The following is a 19,283-nucleotide window of genomic DNA, read 5'->3' on the forward strand; positions in this document are numbered from 1 at the left end:
CTTATTATGAACCTTCTTCCTGACCACACGCAAATGTGAGCTTGGGGCAGATTTTGGCCTTTGGTCCTTCTCCTCGTGTTTGAAGAGCATGTGAATCCTCGCAGATTGAACCGCGCTCCTGCCTGCCAGCCAGACGGTCCCAGAGAGTCCAGATTTACATGCTGAAAACTCCCCTCACTAACAGAAAAACTTTGGCTCTGACCCTTGACAATAAGCATACTCCCTGTCTCACCAAGTATGCGGTTCAAATCAGTCAACCCAGATGTCATAGACAAACCAGTTCCTTTCAGCTCCATCCTGCTAAACTGAGACATGCATCCCATCTTGCATTTAAATGTCATTATATAGCAGATGCTTTTATTGAAAGTGACTTTTAAAAGGTGAAAGAATATAGGTCATTTATTACACAGGAACCAATAGTGTGAATATGTACAGTTTTATTATCATTAATACTCTGGTGGTTTCAGTTTATTCATCTGTTTGGACAAATTGATTTATTCAGTAAGGAAACAGTTCATAATGCTTATGAATGAGTCATTGAATTATTCACTGAAACAATTAATAATGAAAAAAGAACCATTCAGTAACAAGACAAGCTAATCTCAATATCCACACTTGCAAATTTGTCCACTTGAGAGCCTGTGCACATGACAGGAAGTTTGCAAGACTGTCCCGGTCCTAAAAAATGCAACTGCTCTGTGCCCTTAATGCGCACTAAATACACTCAGTTTGTAATACAGCTATGGAACAGTATTTGAGGCTTAGTGTAAGTTTGACGAAAACTTTCCAGTGGTATATGTTAGAATTACTCATAATTTGATAATAAAATTGAAAGTTTTGCTAAATGTATGTAGAAATTAGTACTGTATGTGCGTTTTGTAAAATATTAGCAAAGCTGCTTTAATCAATTTATTAGATGCACCACAATTAAATTAATTTGTCTGTTATTTAAGGACTACTGAAGAGACATTATTTTATTTTAAATTACATAATATTGAAAATCTAAATGTTTAAATAAAGCTTTGTAAAAACTTTACTAATTGTGTTCCACTGTAATCAAAAGTTCTACACACACTTGTGGTCTTCACATGTCCACTTGAAATCGTGAGTCAAACACAGGAAATGTTTACGCAAATGGACAAGTGTTCAAGTGTTATGTTCAAGTGCAAAAAGCACAAGTGTGTGTATTGGGACAGGCCCAATTTTTATGAGTCATTAACTCATTCAACAGCACTGAATCATTCAGGAAAATATGATTCATTCAAAAACAATGATTTATTAAGCAATGCTACTACTGTGTGTTGTTTGGAGACACAATGGTTAATTTTCTTTTGGATATTGTTTTATTCGTTTTTATGAAAGCAGTCTCACTCTCATTCACTCTTACTCATGCAATGTTACTTATACTGTATGTGATATTGTATATACAGTACAAATCTGCGTAACTGGGCAGCTGTCGATGAAGTTGTAAAACTAGTAATGCTGGTAGGGGTTACAATGAGTTCCTCTCTATCTCAGACTAACCATAAAGCCTCATGAGGCCGAAGGTCACTGGGTGCCAGAGAAATTTCCTCATAATAGCCAGTAAATGCCAAGTTTGTTTGTATTACCTTTCTGTACAGACAGTAATCTACTTTAGTGAATTTTCAATCTATAGACCTTTTATTGTGTCTGCATAGGGATTTGAAGCAGGAAACCAGAGCTAATGCCTACACTAACTTCAAACAAATGTCAGGAGCTCCTTAAATGTCGGGTGGGCAGGAGTGGGGCTCTTGTTATGGGGGGCAGATGGGAGAGAGATGAACCTGGAAGTGCTGAGTTCAGAGAGAGATTCAGATGTCTGCTTCTTCTTATCTGGAAAGCTGGAGTTGGTCATATCTACAATGCTAAAACTGAACAGATGCCCAGGGGTGTTACTGTACGATTCAAGGATCAGCCAACAAGCCCAATGCAAGAGCGCACAGCTAGAACATCTTCCTCCTGTAAGTACCATCCAAAAATGCATATATGCTTAAACAACATATGTTGTTAATAACCGACTCCTTTCCATCATCTTTAGTGACCCATTTTGGGCGATAGTCCTGAGTGTTTGGAGTAAATGGAGACAAGATTGTCACTGCAGGTCATTATGGAGCTTGGCAGATATCTACATGTCCTTGCCTTGAATGACTCATTCGGATGTAAAGAGGGAGTGAAAGGATAGACGGCTAAATTGTGTGTACTTGGATCGATTGACTGCAGCTGTTTAACTCTGTACACACACCATAAGGTCGAAATGCTCTGGGTTTATATTTAAATATCATCTGACACTAACAATACACATTGTATACATTACAAGGATAAACGTGTCCATGTTAAACGATACATCAGCAGCCCTGTAGACTGAGCTGATACACACATACACACACATACCAGTCGGTGTCCTCTAGACGTATTGCACTGGCTGTTAAGTTAAAGTACAGCCTGCCAGAAAGCCCCGAAAAGCCACAGCCACCCTTACTTTGCTTCAACACCCCCCCCCCTAAAAAAAACAACTCTAAATGCCATTATGCCCCCTCCGTTTGTTAAGCGAAACTTTCTTCCCTTTAAAAGAGGCCAAACTATTTTTACTGGCTTTAGATCCTAACAGAATGCATATATGGAGGTTTTTGGCCAGAGGGAAGGCAATCCCTCAAAAATGCGCTATACGTCTGCATGTGGCAAATGTTCCTGCTCCATAAACTTTAGAAGCTATGTCTGACGGTCGGTGCGCTGGAGCGATTCCTGCTGAGATGATGGGAACATTCACGCTGTGGCATCCTCAGGTCTTCCATTCACAGATGACAGGTCTGGACACATTTCAAGAACTGCAGTCTAAGAAAAATAAGCCGAATAGCCGAACCATTAGCCGTTTAAACGTGCTTACTTAAACACATAAAAAAATAAAAAAAATAAAAAATAAATAATAATAATGATAAAAACAGCAGTAAGGTTACATTGGTTTACATTAATTAACCTCATTAGTTAGCATAAATAAATAATGAAATATACTTCTAAAGCATTTGTTAATTCTATTTAATGTTAATTTTAACATTTATTAATAGATCTATTATTAAGTTATTAAGAGATACTATTATATAATAATCCTGAGCTAACATGAACTAACAATGAACAGTCGTATTATTGCAAAGTGTTAACATATGATACACAATTATATATTTTGTACAGCACTGTCACTCAGCACAATAATGATCAAGTATTTGCATACACTGCTGTATCAACTTATTGAATTACGCACAAAAGATGTCTTATTATTTTAGGTGGGTTTGTCTTCAGTTTTGTTTTGCTGTGAGAGAAAACAAAGAAAAGTCCCACAGGAATCAAAAACAAGTTTTGCCCTCAAGTGATGAGAGAACTGTATTCGCTTTCTTAATATTCAGCAACTGATACAGATATTTTATATCTTTCCACAGAGTTCCTTTTTTATTTTATTTCCTTGTATTTCTGACTCTTGTGTAACTATGGTTTTTGTATTATAAATCAATCTTCTCTTCATTATTCATATTTTATTTTTTATTTTGGTGCATTGGTTGTTTTTCTTTATCAAAAAAAGAATAAAGAGCATTTTTAGGAGACATGTCATGACTGGAGAGGGTGGGGAAGGGCGTAGGCTACTGAGAATCCCACAATGTCTTTCTTTTCTTGCCAGGAGCACTGTTTATGAAAGTGTGTTTGGATTGCCCTCCCTTGTGTGAACAGTTTGTGTAGCTAAATCATATTTTATCTTTATCGTGTTAGCTTTGGATGGACACTTCCTGTTGATTGTTTTATACTTCCCATGAGCCGATTCACCAGAGGCACATTTGTTTGATGACAGATGTGGCAGTTTTGATTAATGTATTAGTTGTACCTTAGATTAGTGTTCATGCAATGTTCTGTACACTTAAGTTGCCTGTGAACACAGTCTGAACAATGGCAAATGAATCATGCACTGTACTTGAACATACTTACACATGGTGTAATTCACTTCCACTACATCAGTAATAGCACAACTCGTTTCCTCGAGACTTTCTTCAACACCCAAAGTTAGATTCACATGACCACATAATTCCACCACAAAGGTCAAGAGGTCATGGGTCAGGTCACCTTCCTCCATTTGCGGGACCCACATGCCAGCTAGAATGCCCAGTCTCTTATTAATAGGCTTACAATGAAACCCACAAGGTTCAACCACGAGACCGGATACACGGGGTCCACAGAGGCATCAAGATGGGGGGTTAAACCAGCACATGTGTCACACTTTAGTGTGTGTGTGTTAGTGTGTGGCTCTCCTTTAACACCTTCCTGACAGAATAATCCATACCTGATAAGTGTGAAAACATACAGTATAATAATGTATGGTTGCTGCTTGCATGTTTTGACATATTGTAAAAAAACTTACACCAGTCCTCTTCATGAAGCACATAATTTACAAATTAAGTTTGAGTTTATTTGCAAAAACAGATAAATCAGTTCTTTATAATGTTTTTATTATGTTATAATGTTTATATTGTGTTAGTTTTTTTTTTCTTCTTCTTCTTTTTTCTTCTTCTTTTACCTAATCAAAACAACCCAACTGCAGTTTGATTGAGATTGACTGGAATACAAAATGAAAAAATATGATTTTTGAAAATTGTTAAAAATTGAGTTATCTGTTTTTGCAAGTGAACACTTCAAACGCAGTAACACCTTAGAAAAGCGACCAATTCTGACTATTAACTAGTTGCTTATTAGCATGCCTGTTATTAAAGGGGGGGGGGGGGGAGTTTTTTACACTGTTAAAGAGTTGGATTCCCATGCTAAACATGGACAAAGTTTAAAAAATTAAGTTGTACATTTGAAGGAGTATTTCTGTTCCAAAAATACTCCTTCCGGTTTGTCACAAGTTTCTTTTCGAGTATGGCTCTGTGTGACGTTAGATGGAGCGGAATTTCCTTATATGGGTCCTAAGGACACTTCTGCCGGAAGAGCGCGTGCTCCTGTATAGCAGAGCACTGAGAGCACAACAGACATTCACTGATCAGAGCGAGAGCGAAATGTCACAAAAGAAGTGTATTTTTGGTTGCCAAGGCAAGACAACCCTGCACAGATTACCAAAAAAAAAAAAAAAACAGCATTAAGGGACCAGTGGATCGAGCTTATTTTTACAGAGCATCAACGGAGTTGTGCAAGTGTTTGTGTTTGTTCCCTGCATTTTGAAGATGCTTGTTTTACACACAAGGCCCAGTTTGACGCCGGATTTGCGTATCGTTTATTTCTTAAGGATGATGCAATCCCAACGAAAAAGGGTCACGATCGTGTGTTGGAACCGCAGGCGGTGAGTAAAATTGCTTAAAATATCTCTGCCTCCTTGTTAGTGCGTCCGCCTCCCATGCCGGAGACCGGGGTTCGAGCTGCTGCTCTCGTTCAGTTTCAGCCTCGGGATCTGATTCTGGATCATAAATAAACGGCTGAATCTGACTGTTAGCCATGGTTTGTTTTGGTTGGTTTAGTCCTCACGGTGATGTCACAGCTTCCAAACGCTCTCAACACAAAAGCCTACTCGCGCTCGTGATTCTTTAGCTCCGCCCACACGTCACGCCTCCAGCCGGTCGTGTTTTTCCAGGAAAAATCGGTACAGACTATCTTTCTCTTATGAATATAATAAAACTAAAGACTTTTTGGAGTTATGAAGGATGCAGTACGACTCTATAGGTACTCAAGTTTAACAGGATATTGAGTGAAAACGAGCATTTCACCCCCCTTTAACATATTGGCTGTTTAGTATGAAGCACTTATTCTGCATGACCATATTCTATATCCCCAACCCACCCAATAACTAAACTTAACAACTACCTTACTAACTATTAATGATCAGCAAATAAAGAGTTTATTAAGGCAAAAATCATAGTTAATGGTTTGTTAATAGTGAGAACTGGGCCTTAAAATAAAGTTTGACCACAAATTCAGATAAAAATCCTTTAACATCTTCTTAATACAAGTAAGTGGTTAGTACTTTCACTACATTACTTCGTGATGCTCCTTGAGTCAATCTTTGACATAAAAAAAGTTTAGCTTTGATATCTGTATTTTCAATAATGTCAGTCTTACAGGAAGTGTCCTTGCGTCCTATTTCACCACAGCAGCTTTTTTCAAAAAGTGTACAAAGTGAAGGTTATGACATTGATTTATTTTGCGAACTTGACCTTCATGGTTGAATGCAATTTAAAATTTAAAATGCCCTTTTCACATGCAATTGCCATTTTTACAAACAGTTTTTGACTGACCCACTCATTAATTGAGACTATGGCTATTACATTTGTATCAACCTGAAAACAAGTCATACACACCCAAAAATGAAACTGCCCTGAAATGACCCAGAGACTGTAATGCAGGGTGAATATATAACCCTCCTCTCAAGACAAATGTCATTAAGGTAATAAGTGGGATAAAACAGAAAATATGACCAAGTCAGGTGTGTCTGAATGTGTTCCTACAGTAAGACTGTGACAGTGTTTAGTTGGTTTACATTGCTTGATGTTTCTGCAGCATTTGTATGTCCTGTTGATCTCTCAGAGCAGAAATCTGTCTGAAGTGGAGGCAGATGGGTCTTCCTGTGGAAGTTCTTGGGCCAGCTGGCGAAGAACAACAATGTGGGCAGTGTGTGTCTTAAGCATCAGCTCCAACTCGTCCTCACTGCTCCCCAAGACGTTCACTCCGTTAACCTCCACCAGCCTGAAACATACACACACATTCTCAGAACAACAACACTGACAGCAGTGCCATGTACCTATTTTAAAAAGGGATCATTGGGTACCATTGGGTACTATCACCTTTTACCAAAAAGCAGTTTCTTAACAAAAGTTTCAAAAGTCGAGTTATACAGTTTTTGATATAGGGAGAACACAAAATCTTGATAGGTCAATTTGTTTTGTTAATTTTAAAGACATGGAACACACACACACACACACACACACATACATCAATATATATTTTATATGTGTGTGTGTGTGTGTATCCGAGATTGGGTTTCCTCCTTTGTGATGCTTTGCCAGGTCTTTACAGGAGGTGACTTTAGTTGTTGTTTGTTTGTGGGTCTTTCTGCCTTTAGTTTTGATGCTCAAGCACCAATCGGGTTGAGATCAGGAGATTGACTTGGTCATTGCATAATCTTTCACTTTTTTACCTTGCTTTTTCTGTATTGGGTCATCATCCATTTGTACAATGAAGCACCACCCAATCAACTTTGCTCCATTTGACTGAATCAAATCAAATGGATTCAGTCACTTGTGTATCTCTGTACACATAATCACTAAACATCAGTAACCCAGTGCCACTAGAAGCCATGCATGCTCATGCCATCACACTGCTCCACCATGTTTCAGATACTACTAGATAATGTTGTATGCTTTGGATCATGAGCTGTTCCAAGCCTTCTCCATACATGTTTCTTCCTGTCATTCTGGTATGGGTTGGTCTTAATTTCAGGCATCCAAAGAATGCTTTTCCAGAAATAGTTTGGCTTTTTTAAAATGTGTTTTGGAAAAATCTAATCTGGCATTGTTTGCACCTTGTGGTGAGCCCTCTGTATTTGCTCTCATGAAGTCTTTTCTTGATTGTAGACTTTGTCAGCAACACATTAACCTCCTGGAGAGTGTTCTTTACTTGGCTGGATGTTGTGAAAGGGATGCTCTGATCATCCACCTCTGATGTCCTCTGTGGACGTTCGAGCCATTTTATGTTTCTGAGCTCACTAGTGCATAATTTAGTTTTCTCAGAATGTACCAAACTTGATTTGGCCACTCCTAATGTTCCTGCTATCTCTCTAATGGATTGGTATTGTTTTTGAAGCCTAACAATATTGTCTGTTTCAATTGCATGGAGAGCTCCTTAGAGCGCATTAAGTGGGGACAGAGCAAAAGCTTCCGAATGCAAAGGGCACATCAGCTCCAGGCATTTTACCTGCTTAACTAATGTAGAAAAATGAAAGACTAGTCCATGAAAGAGCTTTTGAGTTCCTCTGATTTTGATGAGAATACCCTCAAATTAAAGCTCAAAGTGTGCACTGTCGATATTGATTATACAACTGTTACTTGAATATGTTTTGGTCAGCAGCTAAAATAATAAAAATGTGTCTCTGTCCAAATACTTGGACTTGACTGTATCTATATATGAAAGCAGCATCTGTGAAAAATAATGAAGGGATTAAAAAACAATCTTGGATCACATGAAAAACCATTTTTAAGCCTGTTAATTGTTTTTGCATTCATCAGCTTTTATTTAATGCAATGTGTTTCTGAAAATAGGAAAATGACTATTGCCTTTATATTTGTTCACTGACTGTGAAAACTACCAAATACATGCATGGTACTCAGAGACCCTTTTTCCATTCTTATGTTTTGCCCCTCCCTCCTTCTGTTACTCGTCCAAGACTTAATTGTGCTTATGTACATGTGTTTGCATGTATATAGTTATGCGTTCTGTAAAAAACCTAGCTCACAAATTGAATATTTAAACTGCATGGCCATGTATTATTCATGTTTTTATCTGTTCCTTGTGCATAGACGTCCAGGTTTTACATTTCAGTGTTTTCCTGTTATGCTCCCTGTCTCCTACAAATTTCCATAGCAACAGGGGAAAAAACACAAGAGCTGATGGAACCTCTGTGATCCTCTCTGTTCTTAAAGGCTGGAAAATTTGGGATGTCCCTTGGCATGTTTTATGAAAGGCCAATTAGAGGCTTAATTCATCAAAACATCTACTGCACTGAAATGACCTTTTTGATCTCACATTCTTTCACATTTCAGTTGTGCTTTAAGATTATGACCCAAAGGTTACGGTTGGTGGAAAGAATAGATCACCCAAAAAAAGGGTTCTAGTTTTCATTTTTTGGGTGAATTGTTTTCTGTAACCTTGTGGTGCAGGTATAGGAAAGCTTGAAAACATGCTAGAAAGATTAACAATCTAGATTCAAACATTCATTAAAATATGTTTTTTTTTTTAATCAATTGTGCTGACAATTACCTGTCATTCAGGCAGAGATTAGCACCCTCACTATGTACCACCATCAGCCCCTGGCCCTCTACCCAGTCCACAGAGAATCCATAATGACCGTCTGGGTCTGCTTTCACTTGGGTGGCCACAAGCATGACAGGAGACTGCAAAGAGACCAGCTGAGTCAGAGTAGGGCTCTTCCTCTCAGCTTTCTCCTGCAGAAAAAAACAAAACAAAACAAAACTGTTGAACAAGCATCAAAAGCAGTGAATAGCTGGCGGCTCACCTCAGCTCTCATTTTATAGTAACAGAAGTGGAGAGTCAAAGGATCTGTCCTTGAAATAACTCTTTTAAAAGTGTGAAGTGTTAAAGCTGAAAGCCTCCAATCATCTGACTGCTGTAGAGAAAACAAGCTTCATTATTTGAGGAGTAAGCGGGATTTGAAATTAAGTTGAAATTATGTCAACACACTAATGGCGTGTGAATTAGGAGAGAACATTCCATAAATCAAAAAAAAAAAAACTAATAAATGATGGGTGTAGAAACAATTTCCAATGGCTAGCAAATTTCACAGACACAACCAATTAAATGTGAAATAAATTTTTAAATAGAAAATGATTAATTTCTTATAAAACATACTCCAAAAAATCTAATTATTTTAACAGTGTGCTCATTAAACTCTGTTTTGTATTATTTACTGCCCTTTTTGCAGACTTGTCTGATTCTTATAAGGCATAAAACAGGGGAAATGTAATATCTTTAAAATACAGTATAAATGTATATACAAAATAGGCTGTAAAAAAGGTCACTGAAGGGGCCAAAACGTGTCATGACTCATGATGACTAATGAGTCCATCAGTGGTAAACATGCAGGATCACATAAACCCACACCCCCAAACCAATAGCTGAGACAGAGACTGAATACAGGAAATGAGTGAAAAGATGGATGCAGAGTGATCAGATTTCTCTGAAAATGCAGCAGAAAGCCGAGGTGAGTGCTCGAGTCTCCTAGCGTGTGAATGCCCTGCGGCAAAGGCTACTGAGCCTCTCCCCAGACAGGGGCACCAGACAGCTCACTCACACAGGAAACCCCACTGTAGAAATGTTTAGGAGCCCTTATCACCCCAGTGTTTGGATCCCCTAGGGCAGGCCACATAGCTTGGGCCTCGCTTAATTATTTAAGAGAAGATGGAAAAGGCCAGGTACTTAAGAATGAATCATTTTGGTCAACTTTCATTTGCTCGTATGTCATCCTAACCTGTTAATGGAGTGAGGCGAGGGAAAAGCTAGAGCAAACAGAAACGAGAGCAAGCTGAACAATGGAAATACAGAATATAACCTGGCAACTGTCTTTTAAACCGTAGAGGATTGGGAGGTGCTGCGCGAAGAACAATCGGTTGAGAAACGGGCACACCTTTAGAAATCCCCTAACTCTTATGAGATGGGAGAGGAAGCCGTGCCAAGCCCCGGATTGTAGGATTGTGTTTCGCATGAGAAAGGCTTCCGGACCTGGTTAGAAAAGCGTGGCTGGTATTAATGATATAAGTGAGGCACTGTCAGTTACAATAACAGATTCGCAGGGCCCCGGAGTGTAGTGTTGCATGCAGTAAAATGGCAACCTCAAGATGGACTATAAATGCTGCCACAACTATTAGCCACTGGGCCTCTTAGCCGCCAGTATAGCTCAACACGGTGACCGCCAAGACATCGGGAAGAGGGAACAATCAAAGTGAGCCCAACTACTGGGAGCTCTTGTGCTTGGCCGCAATTGCAGTATCTCGACCACCTTTCCCATGAGAATAGTGAAACCTAATCCGAGTCTGCAACCACGACTGCATCTCTGGGCTGAAGGGAAATTAAGTGTATTGCAATTTAAATAAAAAAGAGACGATTAGAAACAGTTTGGGTCATATTATTTAGAGGGGCTTTCCCCTAAATCCCTGTATTTTAGTTTGAGACCCGACGTTTGCCTCTACATTAGTTTTCACTCTATTTCAACAACTCCTCCCCTCCCTCTTCCTGTCTTTTCTGATGTACTGCAGTCGCGACGGATCGCGGAGATTAGAGGCGATGATGAAATATTTCCTTATTGTCAGATAATCTAGGGAAAATAAATGTCAGCCTGCTCCTTATTAGGGCCTAGGCTTGTATTAGTTCCCAGACTGCTCTGTGTCCTGACCTGTGCCTTTTTCCCTGATTAGGTCATATGATAAACATTAGCGCCACTGCCTTTTTCCCACCAGCTCAGCACCTAAAGACTGTGGCCTGAGGGCGGCAACGTGACACGCTCTTTCTTGCAAAGCCCCGGTCGGCATGTGTCCGTTCATGGCACCTCGTAAGGTCTTTACAGATCAGATGAAAGTGCTGCTTTCACAGGATGGAGGTGGGGAAAGAATCACCGGTACTAGCATTTCATGTCATCCTGGCTTTTGAAAAATGAGTGGCGTTGGTGCTAAAGACTTAATGTTGTGGTTACTATTATTGTGAAATGACAATCAATTTCCTTCCCATGACGATTTGTTTAAAAATTTGAAAGATGGAAAAAACAAAGGTAACTTATATGTTACGAGAAAAGCTTCAGGACTTTATGTCGATTAACTGTGTTAATTTTTCGTCTAAATGTTTTTGTATGTCCAACAAAGTGCTTGCATATTGGGAAAAGCCAAGACTGTAATGCTCACATTAGTACCATATGTTCAGCCTCATTTAAATGTGGTCTAAAATAATAACTCCTGGCCTGCGTTCACATGTCAGCACTATATCATTTTATTCTGCACCAGGAAACTCTGAAAACCTTGAGAAACTAGATCGGGGTTCCAATCTCACCTTGGCCTGTGTCTTCTCCAGAACTTCACGCAGGTGAGCCACCTGTCGATTGAGGTGGACTAGTGTGATCTCGTCTTTAAACACCTGGCAGTTTAGCCTCATCTTCTCCAAAAGTCGGACCTCTGATGGCCTGAGGAGTAAACAAACACAAGCTGCTCCCTTGGGCTCTCTTAAAGGAATAGTTCCCCTTAAAATGGCCATACTGAGAATTTTTATCCCCATAATGACTTACATTTTGGACTGTTCTTAACACAAAGCCATTGTACGGCTTCAGAAAACTGGGAATATAGTGCTCATGTTACAGTATATGGACCAGTTTTATGATACGTTTATTGTTTCAAGCAGTTTGGACCTTGAAAGCCTCTCTTTACATACAGGAGAGTTTTTTATTTTTTTTATATTCTCCTAAAAATTAACCTCTTATATTCAGAAAACCAGAAAACAGAAAGCCCTAAGGGTTTGGAACAACAATAAATTTTATTTTTAGAGAACTATTAGCTTTGGAAGATTAGGAAGCTCATCTGAACAGACTTCCAATGTTCTGTCACTTTATGTCAAAGATTAGGCTTTTTTATTATTCTGCGGCTAGATCTTAAATAAATGTAAGCGGTCTAAACCTCTCATGTTCTCAGACCCAGATATCTTAGATTAATGTCATCCAAAACCCCTGAAACTTGAAAGATTTGTTTGCATTTATGCTGGGGAAATGGCCAAGCACTTGAAGGACATAACGTAACAAAAAACAATAAGCCTTCAACTTAAGTGGCTTATCAGGTAATTAATGAGGACTTGGACATATTGATTCATGATGGTATTTTCTCACACCCTTATCCATTCCTGCTTTCAATCTGTTCAGCTCGAAAAGATGTCAGAATAAATCAAAGGCCGTAATGCTGAGAAAAAGCAGGAAACTACTGGGTGAGACCCACACTGGCTTTTTCCTCGAACACCCTCTCTTTATTTGCACACCTCATAAATTAAACAGGTATGGATTCCCATTTTGCAAAGGTAACTGTTTTCATATGATAAGGCTGGTCCTCCAAAATTCAGTTTTTGTGTGAAAAAAAATATTATGAAACATAACGGTGAGTAAATAATGACAAAATTGTAATTTTGGGGCAAACTATTCCTTTAAACATTGTCAGAACCATGAAGATGTTAAGAAATTACATTAAACATTGGCATGATGGGGTCCAGTCATAAGGTGGACTAGAGACTGCTTTCTCAGCACTTCAGGAAATAAGGAAAGATTTGTGGACTACCCATTACCCTCATCCAAATGACCTTCAGCACTCACGCCACAGAAAAATATACTGTAAACAGAGCATTAAAAATCACAGGATGTAGGCTACTGTACACTCTCTACAAGTAAATTACACTAAGGGCATCCAAAACCAGCTCTGATCATCAGTTCTTCCAGCCTTTTCTTCTGGAAGACGGAACACATCATTATCCATAAAGACCATTAATTGCATTAATGAACGGTTCCTATACCTCTTCCCTGTGATAATCCCATATAATTACCCAATGGCTCTGTATTAACCTCCAGAACATTCGATTCTGATTTATTCTATTTATTCTATTCTATGGTAAAAGCATTTACTTACTTATTCTTCTGCACTGGTGCAGTGTTAAGATTGTCCCTGAGTGTTTGAAGGCTCTGTCTTTTCTTCTGCAGACTGTCCTGGGCCTCACTGAGAAGCCTCTTCACTTCAAAGCTGTCTGTTCGCACTGCATCCATCTCCCCCTCCATCTTTTTCAGCTCTGAACAGAAGGCTACCAGACCATGGTAAAGCTCCTGAACCTGGTTATCAAACAGACACAGATCAGCTAAAAGCAATAGTGGAAAACAGTTCGATTTTTTTTTCCCTTAGGTTAGGTTTATTTTTGCAAGTTTATTTCTGTGTAAGATCATACCTTTAAATTTCAGCTAAAAAAATAAAAATATAAAATCTGTTTAAAATTTCAACTGCCCAGGAAAAAAAGATGCAGTTCATTGAATACACACAGACCCTACGAACGCATGCTCCACAACTAGACACAATTCTAAAATATTAGTTTCATGACAAAATTCGCAATAATTCTTCTTAATTTAAGAGGGTTTTGAATTAGAAACCAAGAAGAAATCCATTACTAGAGAATAAAGGTTTTGCATAGTTAAGAGTTTTAACTCAAAAAACCTGTTAACTCAAAGTTCCCTGTGTGACAACCAGCCCCAGTGTTTATTTACAATGGTGAAACAGAAGATAGGATTTATTTACCTGTATGATGACGTTTTGAAGGGAGGCCACCTGTTGATTTAGCTCTTGAATCTTCCCAGTGTTGTTTAGCAGGTTTTTGCTCTGAATATTGTCAGTGGTACAAATTATGTTGTTATCTGATGAACAACGTCCTGCTTTCTGTGATTCCTACAAGTTTTGAGAGGCAAAAGTTTAATCTGAAATTAAATAAGTTTATCTCCTAAGACAGTTTTGTTTGTGTTGTTTTACTTCATTGAAATACTCAGCTAAAACATGCAATTCTGTCTACCTTCCTATATAAGTGAAGCTCCATTAGTCTCATCTCTGAGCCAGGCAAGTCTCCAATCTGCTGCTCAGGGAGGAACTCATCTGAAAAACGTGGAAAAATAGAGACGGTATGTAAAAGTAAATTCACTGTGTAAATTCCAGAGCACTTACAAGCCACAAGCCATATATGATTCTCTCCAAACGCAAGATTAAATGGCTGATCTTTACCAAAGAAGACAAATGAAAAAGCCTTAAAAATAATACAATAAATTGAGCATAAGTCAGATTGATTTGATACATTTTTAATACATTCTCTCCAAGGATTTTATGTGTGTGCATTATCCCAAAGGACACACTAATGAACATGCTAGGCAAATACCATCATTATTATTTTAATGTGCTTTACTGTAAGTAATATACAAGTATTGCATTTTACATGATTCTTATACCAAGACATATGCACATAGATATTTTACAGTACTCCTTTTGCTTTTTTTATATACAAAACCTTCGCTGCTTTTCAGGTTGAAATGATCTTTGTCTTCATTAATTCCCAGCATCCTCAGACAGGACTCCACCACTTTCCCCACACTTGTCTCTTTGGGTGTCCTTAAATGTACTGTTCGATCTGACACTAAATCAAATTAACAGACAGATATAGGTTTTATTAGATATAGGTTTTATAGATATTATTTTTAAAAATGATATGCTTAAATGTTACATGGAACAAAATCGCATGGACAGAATTTTACCATTGACTGTGATTTCAATGAGATGCGAGTTCTTCTGAAATCTTGCATTTTGTTCTTTCTGTCTGTGAGAGAGAACAGGATACATAATCAGGTCAAACTGTAAATACTGTTATGTAAATGTCATTTTGTTAATGATTTGTGATTATGGAGTGGTTTGCATTCTACATAAAAGGATGATCTACCTGAATTTGAATGAACATTGGTTCATATTGATGCTGCTAACTTGAGGAGAAGATTTCGACTTGGTCATAGAAACCAAAGCTGCTGTGAATTTCTCAACATTGTGTGGACCAAATCTTTCTTTTGGGGAAAAGGAAACAAGGTTGGTACCAGAAGTTTGCAGAAAAAGTAGTTAGATGTTGACTCAAACAGTTCATGGTTGTATTATGGTACCAAGAAGGGAGTCGAGTCTTTGGGTGGTGGAGTTTGGCGGGTGTAACTCATGGTAAATGGCAGACAGCAGCCTCTCTCTCTCCTCCAGATTGGACACTTGAAGGATTTCGAGGGTGTTGAGATCAATAGAAGCGATGTGAGATCCACTGAACTCTGCCTCTGTAGGGTTTGATCCACCCAAAGCCACAACATTATTATTAACATCTTTTTAAACGGTTGCTTATGATAAATAACACTAATGGATCTCTAAAATAGCTCTTTATTGGTTTGAATATGTTACAAACAGACCTTGCAAATCATTAGCTAGAAATGATAAAAGTCTCTATGGTGTTGTATTAGCTAGTAAATGTTTTTCCTCTCTTTTTAAGTTGATGCATGGAAATACATTTTAAGCTGATGCAATAACTTAAAAGCGCAAATGAGTAAGTAATACATAATCTGAACAGTTATTGGTTTGCGGCTATGAATTTGTCTCGTGGAATGTTTGGTGAATTTAAACATTTAAAAAGGGTGGGAATATGACAAAAACAAATGTGCAAACTGTACTTTACCTCTAATGAAGGGCAGGCATTTCTGTAGACCAATATTACTAAACCACTGGCAAACCTCCTCAGTGTTCAGCTCTGCTAAAGATTTGGCTCTGTACCCATTAGAATCCCACTAAATACAGACAGATACAATCAAACACATACAAATTAAGTTAATGTATGTGTACCTGCATGTATGTGTACACATAATTTGAAGTACATTTTTATGAACATAACTTGCATGTTCAAAGAGAACTAACGCAATGAAAGATGTTTCCACACACAAAAAATGCAATTTAGGACATTCCACCTTTAAAGACTTTTTTCTGCACTCCTATGAAAGATTCAGAATTAGTGTACTTGTGTATACCCTACAACTGTGTATGCTTTGACTGCACATCAGAATGAGGGGTATTTTTAACTTTCAAGTGTGAAACTGTATGCACTTTTACAAAATGGCTATACTCTTCCAATGCCTATAATATTTTACTGACTTTGACATTTCAGAAGGCCAGTGGGGTTATAAAAATAAGTGTATGTTCAAAATTATGTAGGAAAAAAGCCACGTCTATTGACTTGACTCAAATCCAAAAATCATGAGACATGCTCTGAGGCATCTTACATAATGTGAATGAGCAAAACTGCATTATCATCAAAACCAAAACTACTTGAGAAACTGAAGCAGAAAATAAAAAAGAGAATATTTTTCAGTCTTACACACAAGAAAAATGGCCTTACCTTCACTACACTCTTTTCATTGTGGTCTTTGGAGTGAGGAATGTACGATGCTGGGAAGAGGAAAAATAACAGATCTAGCTGGTGGATCATCTTAAGAATCCTATTCACCAGCAAAGCTTGGTACTGGTTAAGATATTTAATCAAGTAAGTCTGTCTGATTACACTAGTTAAAATGTCTAGTGGGCAGCCTCTTCACAATCTTTGTAATTCAGGCAATGGGTCACAATATAAGGTCACATCACTTCTTTACCAACAGTTATTCTCCTTTGGCGTGGGGATTCCTCATCTTCAAGGATTTCATCTCTTTCTTGACATGTGGAGTGAAAGGTATGACTTCTTGGCACCCTATCGCCCAAACTACAGGACCTAGTGGCAGGTTTCTGTGACAGGATGACAAACAAGAGCCTTCGTACATGTAAAACCCTTTTAAATGATACATTCCATGTGAAATCTAGATTTTGTTAATGGGTTATATTAAACAGGTATCATTTGTAAAGGTAATACTGAGTGCTTTTACCTTTTGGTGTGTTAACATGCTCATCTTACTGCTCAGTGGTAGTAGCCTCAACTCTTCCTTTAGGAACTCATGGCTGCAGTCTTCCTTGCTCAGGTCATCTAAATGAGTAAAACAACACATCACCAAGATGTCAGCACAATTTAGCAGATGTACTCTGAACTGATGGGAAAGAACTTTTGGATCCGGAGAAGCCCAATCTCTGTCTGGGTCACAGAGTCCATCTCTGGGAAACAAAACAAGTAAACCTTCAAGCTAACATGGGAAAAATTGGTCCCAAACTCCAGTCTGGACAAACCAGAGCTCCATATTTGGTGTATTGTGCTCTGTGGAACACACTTGAAAGCTTGGTTGGAATTTGTGTCAAATTAATAATGTCAGCCGGAAACAGCTACTTAATCTCTGTATGCTAGTGCTAATACTTGAGCTATTAATGTTGAGGAAGGAATGAAAGCATTTTCTTTTCACTATGATTGTTTTTACACGAGCTCTGTGGCATCAGACATCATTGATTTATCATGAGCCCTGTTTGCACACTCTGTAAATACATGCCAACACACAGCAAACCACACTGAGATACAGTGGGATATTGCAAAACTAGGCTGACAGTGAAAAGGACAAGCTAGGGACTGTCTGGCCAGTGGCATACTTTAGTGACCAGTGACATGCTATGTTTTCCCACAGACAGCAGACATTCTAACATTCCCACAACCGCACTGCTTTCTGAACCCCCTCCCTTTCCTTCATAAAAAAAGCAGGAAAACAAACAAGTGCTGGGAATTGACACACTGAAAAGATGGTCTTAAATCCTGTCAAAAGTCTACTCTCTGATCCCTGTTGATTCTGCATAAGAAGAAGCTGTATGTGTTTGCCATCAGTGCCAGGTTTACAGTACATTGTGCAATTCATTAGTTAAATTCTAAGTGGAACATGGTGGAATGGTTTATCGTAGAGATTTAGGCCTATATATTCATCAGTTGTACAATACATATTCCACACAAGCAAAACAATCCTAAAATGTCACAGATAAACGGATCTTTCACAACAATAACACCTCCCTCTATATCTGGACTTCCTTACTGGTAGACCTCAGACATTCGAGATATATAACTGGCAATAACTGGTTTGGCGCCATCATGCTGAGCACTGGAACCCCACAGGGCTGTTGTTGAAACTAATGACTCACGACTATACTGCCAAACACAGTACAAACCACATCATCAACTTCAGGGATGACATCGCAGCAGAGGGCCTCATCAGCGACAACGATGAGTCAGAATGGAGCATCTAGTAGACTGCTGTGCAAAAAAACTATTTGTCTCTAAATGTTGACAAAACAAACTGACACTGCAATGACCACCTCCCAATGCACATAATTGGGTCTTCTGTAGAGACAGTTTTTTTGACATTTGTTTTGTAAAAAGCGCTATACAAATAAACTTGAGACAGTCAGGATGGAGACGTTTCTGGGTCTGCACATCACGTGCCACCTCACTAGCCAAAAAAGCACAGCAGCATCTCTCTGTGCAGTGAGGAGGAGGGCAAACATCCCCCCACCCATTTTTACCACATTCTGCATAGAAACAATTGTAAGCATCCTAACAACATGGTTTGGAAAATGCAATGATTCAGACCACAAGGCCCTGCAATGCCTTGTAAAAACAGCTGAGAGAATTATTGGAAGCTCCCTCCCTCCCATATCAGACATTTGCCACAAAGTGTGTGTGAACTGGACCTAGAGCATCACATAAGACCCCATTTGTCCTGCCAATGAACTCCCTGACCCATAAAAAGGCATACTAGATAACCAACAGAAAGATTTGATAGACTGCAACAGTTTTTTCCCTTAAAGCTCCCCCAATGCCCTGACACTTACATAACATTGAGTTAGCACATCTACAATGACACATTTTGACTATTTCAGCATCTACTTAATGTGGATAAGCAACAGCGGGTACACATGTCAGCAGTGTGGATGCACTTCTCCATAACCAAAAAAATGATGCTTGACAAGCAATATGTTAATTTGTTCTGC

The 19,283-nt window shown here is 38.6% G+C and overlaps 1 protein-coding gene across 2 annotated transcripts; it reads right to left on the reverse strand.

Annotated features, from left to right (window-relative positions):
* Nucleotides 1-2,390: 2,390 nt before the first annotated feature.
* On the reverse strand, nucleotides 2,391-17,376 carry LOC113056740 (uncharacterized). Of its 2 annotated transcripts, XM_026223571.1 has the most exons (15): nucleotides 17,252-17,376; nucleotides 16,985-17,114; nucleotides 16,735-16,784; nucleotides 16,021-16,129; nucleotides 15,470-15,628; nucleotides 15,259-15,376; nucleotides 15,077-15,138; nucleotides 14,833-14,958; nucleotides 14,347-14,426; nucleotides 14,079-14,225; nucleotides 13,425-13,621; nucleotides 11,818-11,947; nucleotides 9,022-9,206; nucleotides 6,527-6,732; nucleotides 2,391-2,853 (listed from the first exon to the last, which is right to left on the reverse strand). In XM_026223571.1, the coding sequence occupies exons 1-14, from the start codon at nucleotides 17,369-17,371 to the stop codon at nucleotides 6,570-6,572; spliced, it is 1,776 nt and encodes a 591-aa protein (XP_026079356.1). In that variant the 5' UTR covers nucleotides 17,372-17,376; the 3' UTR covers nucleotides 2,391-2,853; nucleotides 6,527-6,569. The 2 variants fall into 2 exon arrangements, with proteins under 2 accessions (XP_026079356.1, XP_026079355.1); XM_026223570.1 differs by lacking the exon at nucleotides 2,391-2,853 and having other exon boundaries at nucleotides 6,011-6,732.
* Nucleotides 17,377-19,283: the final 1,907 nt, after the last annotated feature.

The sequence above is a fragment of the Carassius auratus genome, chromosome 38 (assembly GCF_003368295.1).
Source record: "Carassius auratus strain Wakin chromosome 38, ASM336829v1, whole genome shotgun sequence".
Lineage (NCBI taxonomy): Eukaryota > Metazoa > Chordata > Actinopteri > Cypriniformes > Cyprinidae > Carassius > Carassius auratus.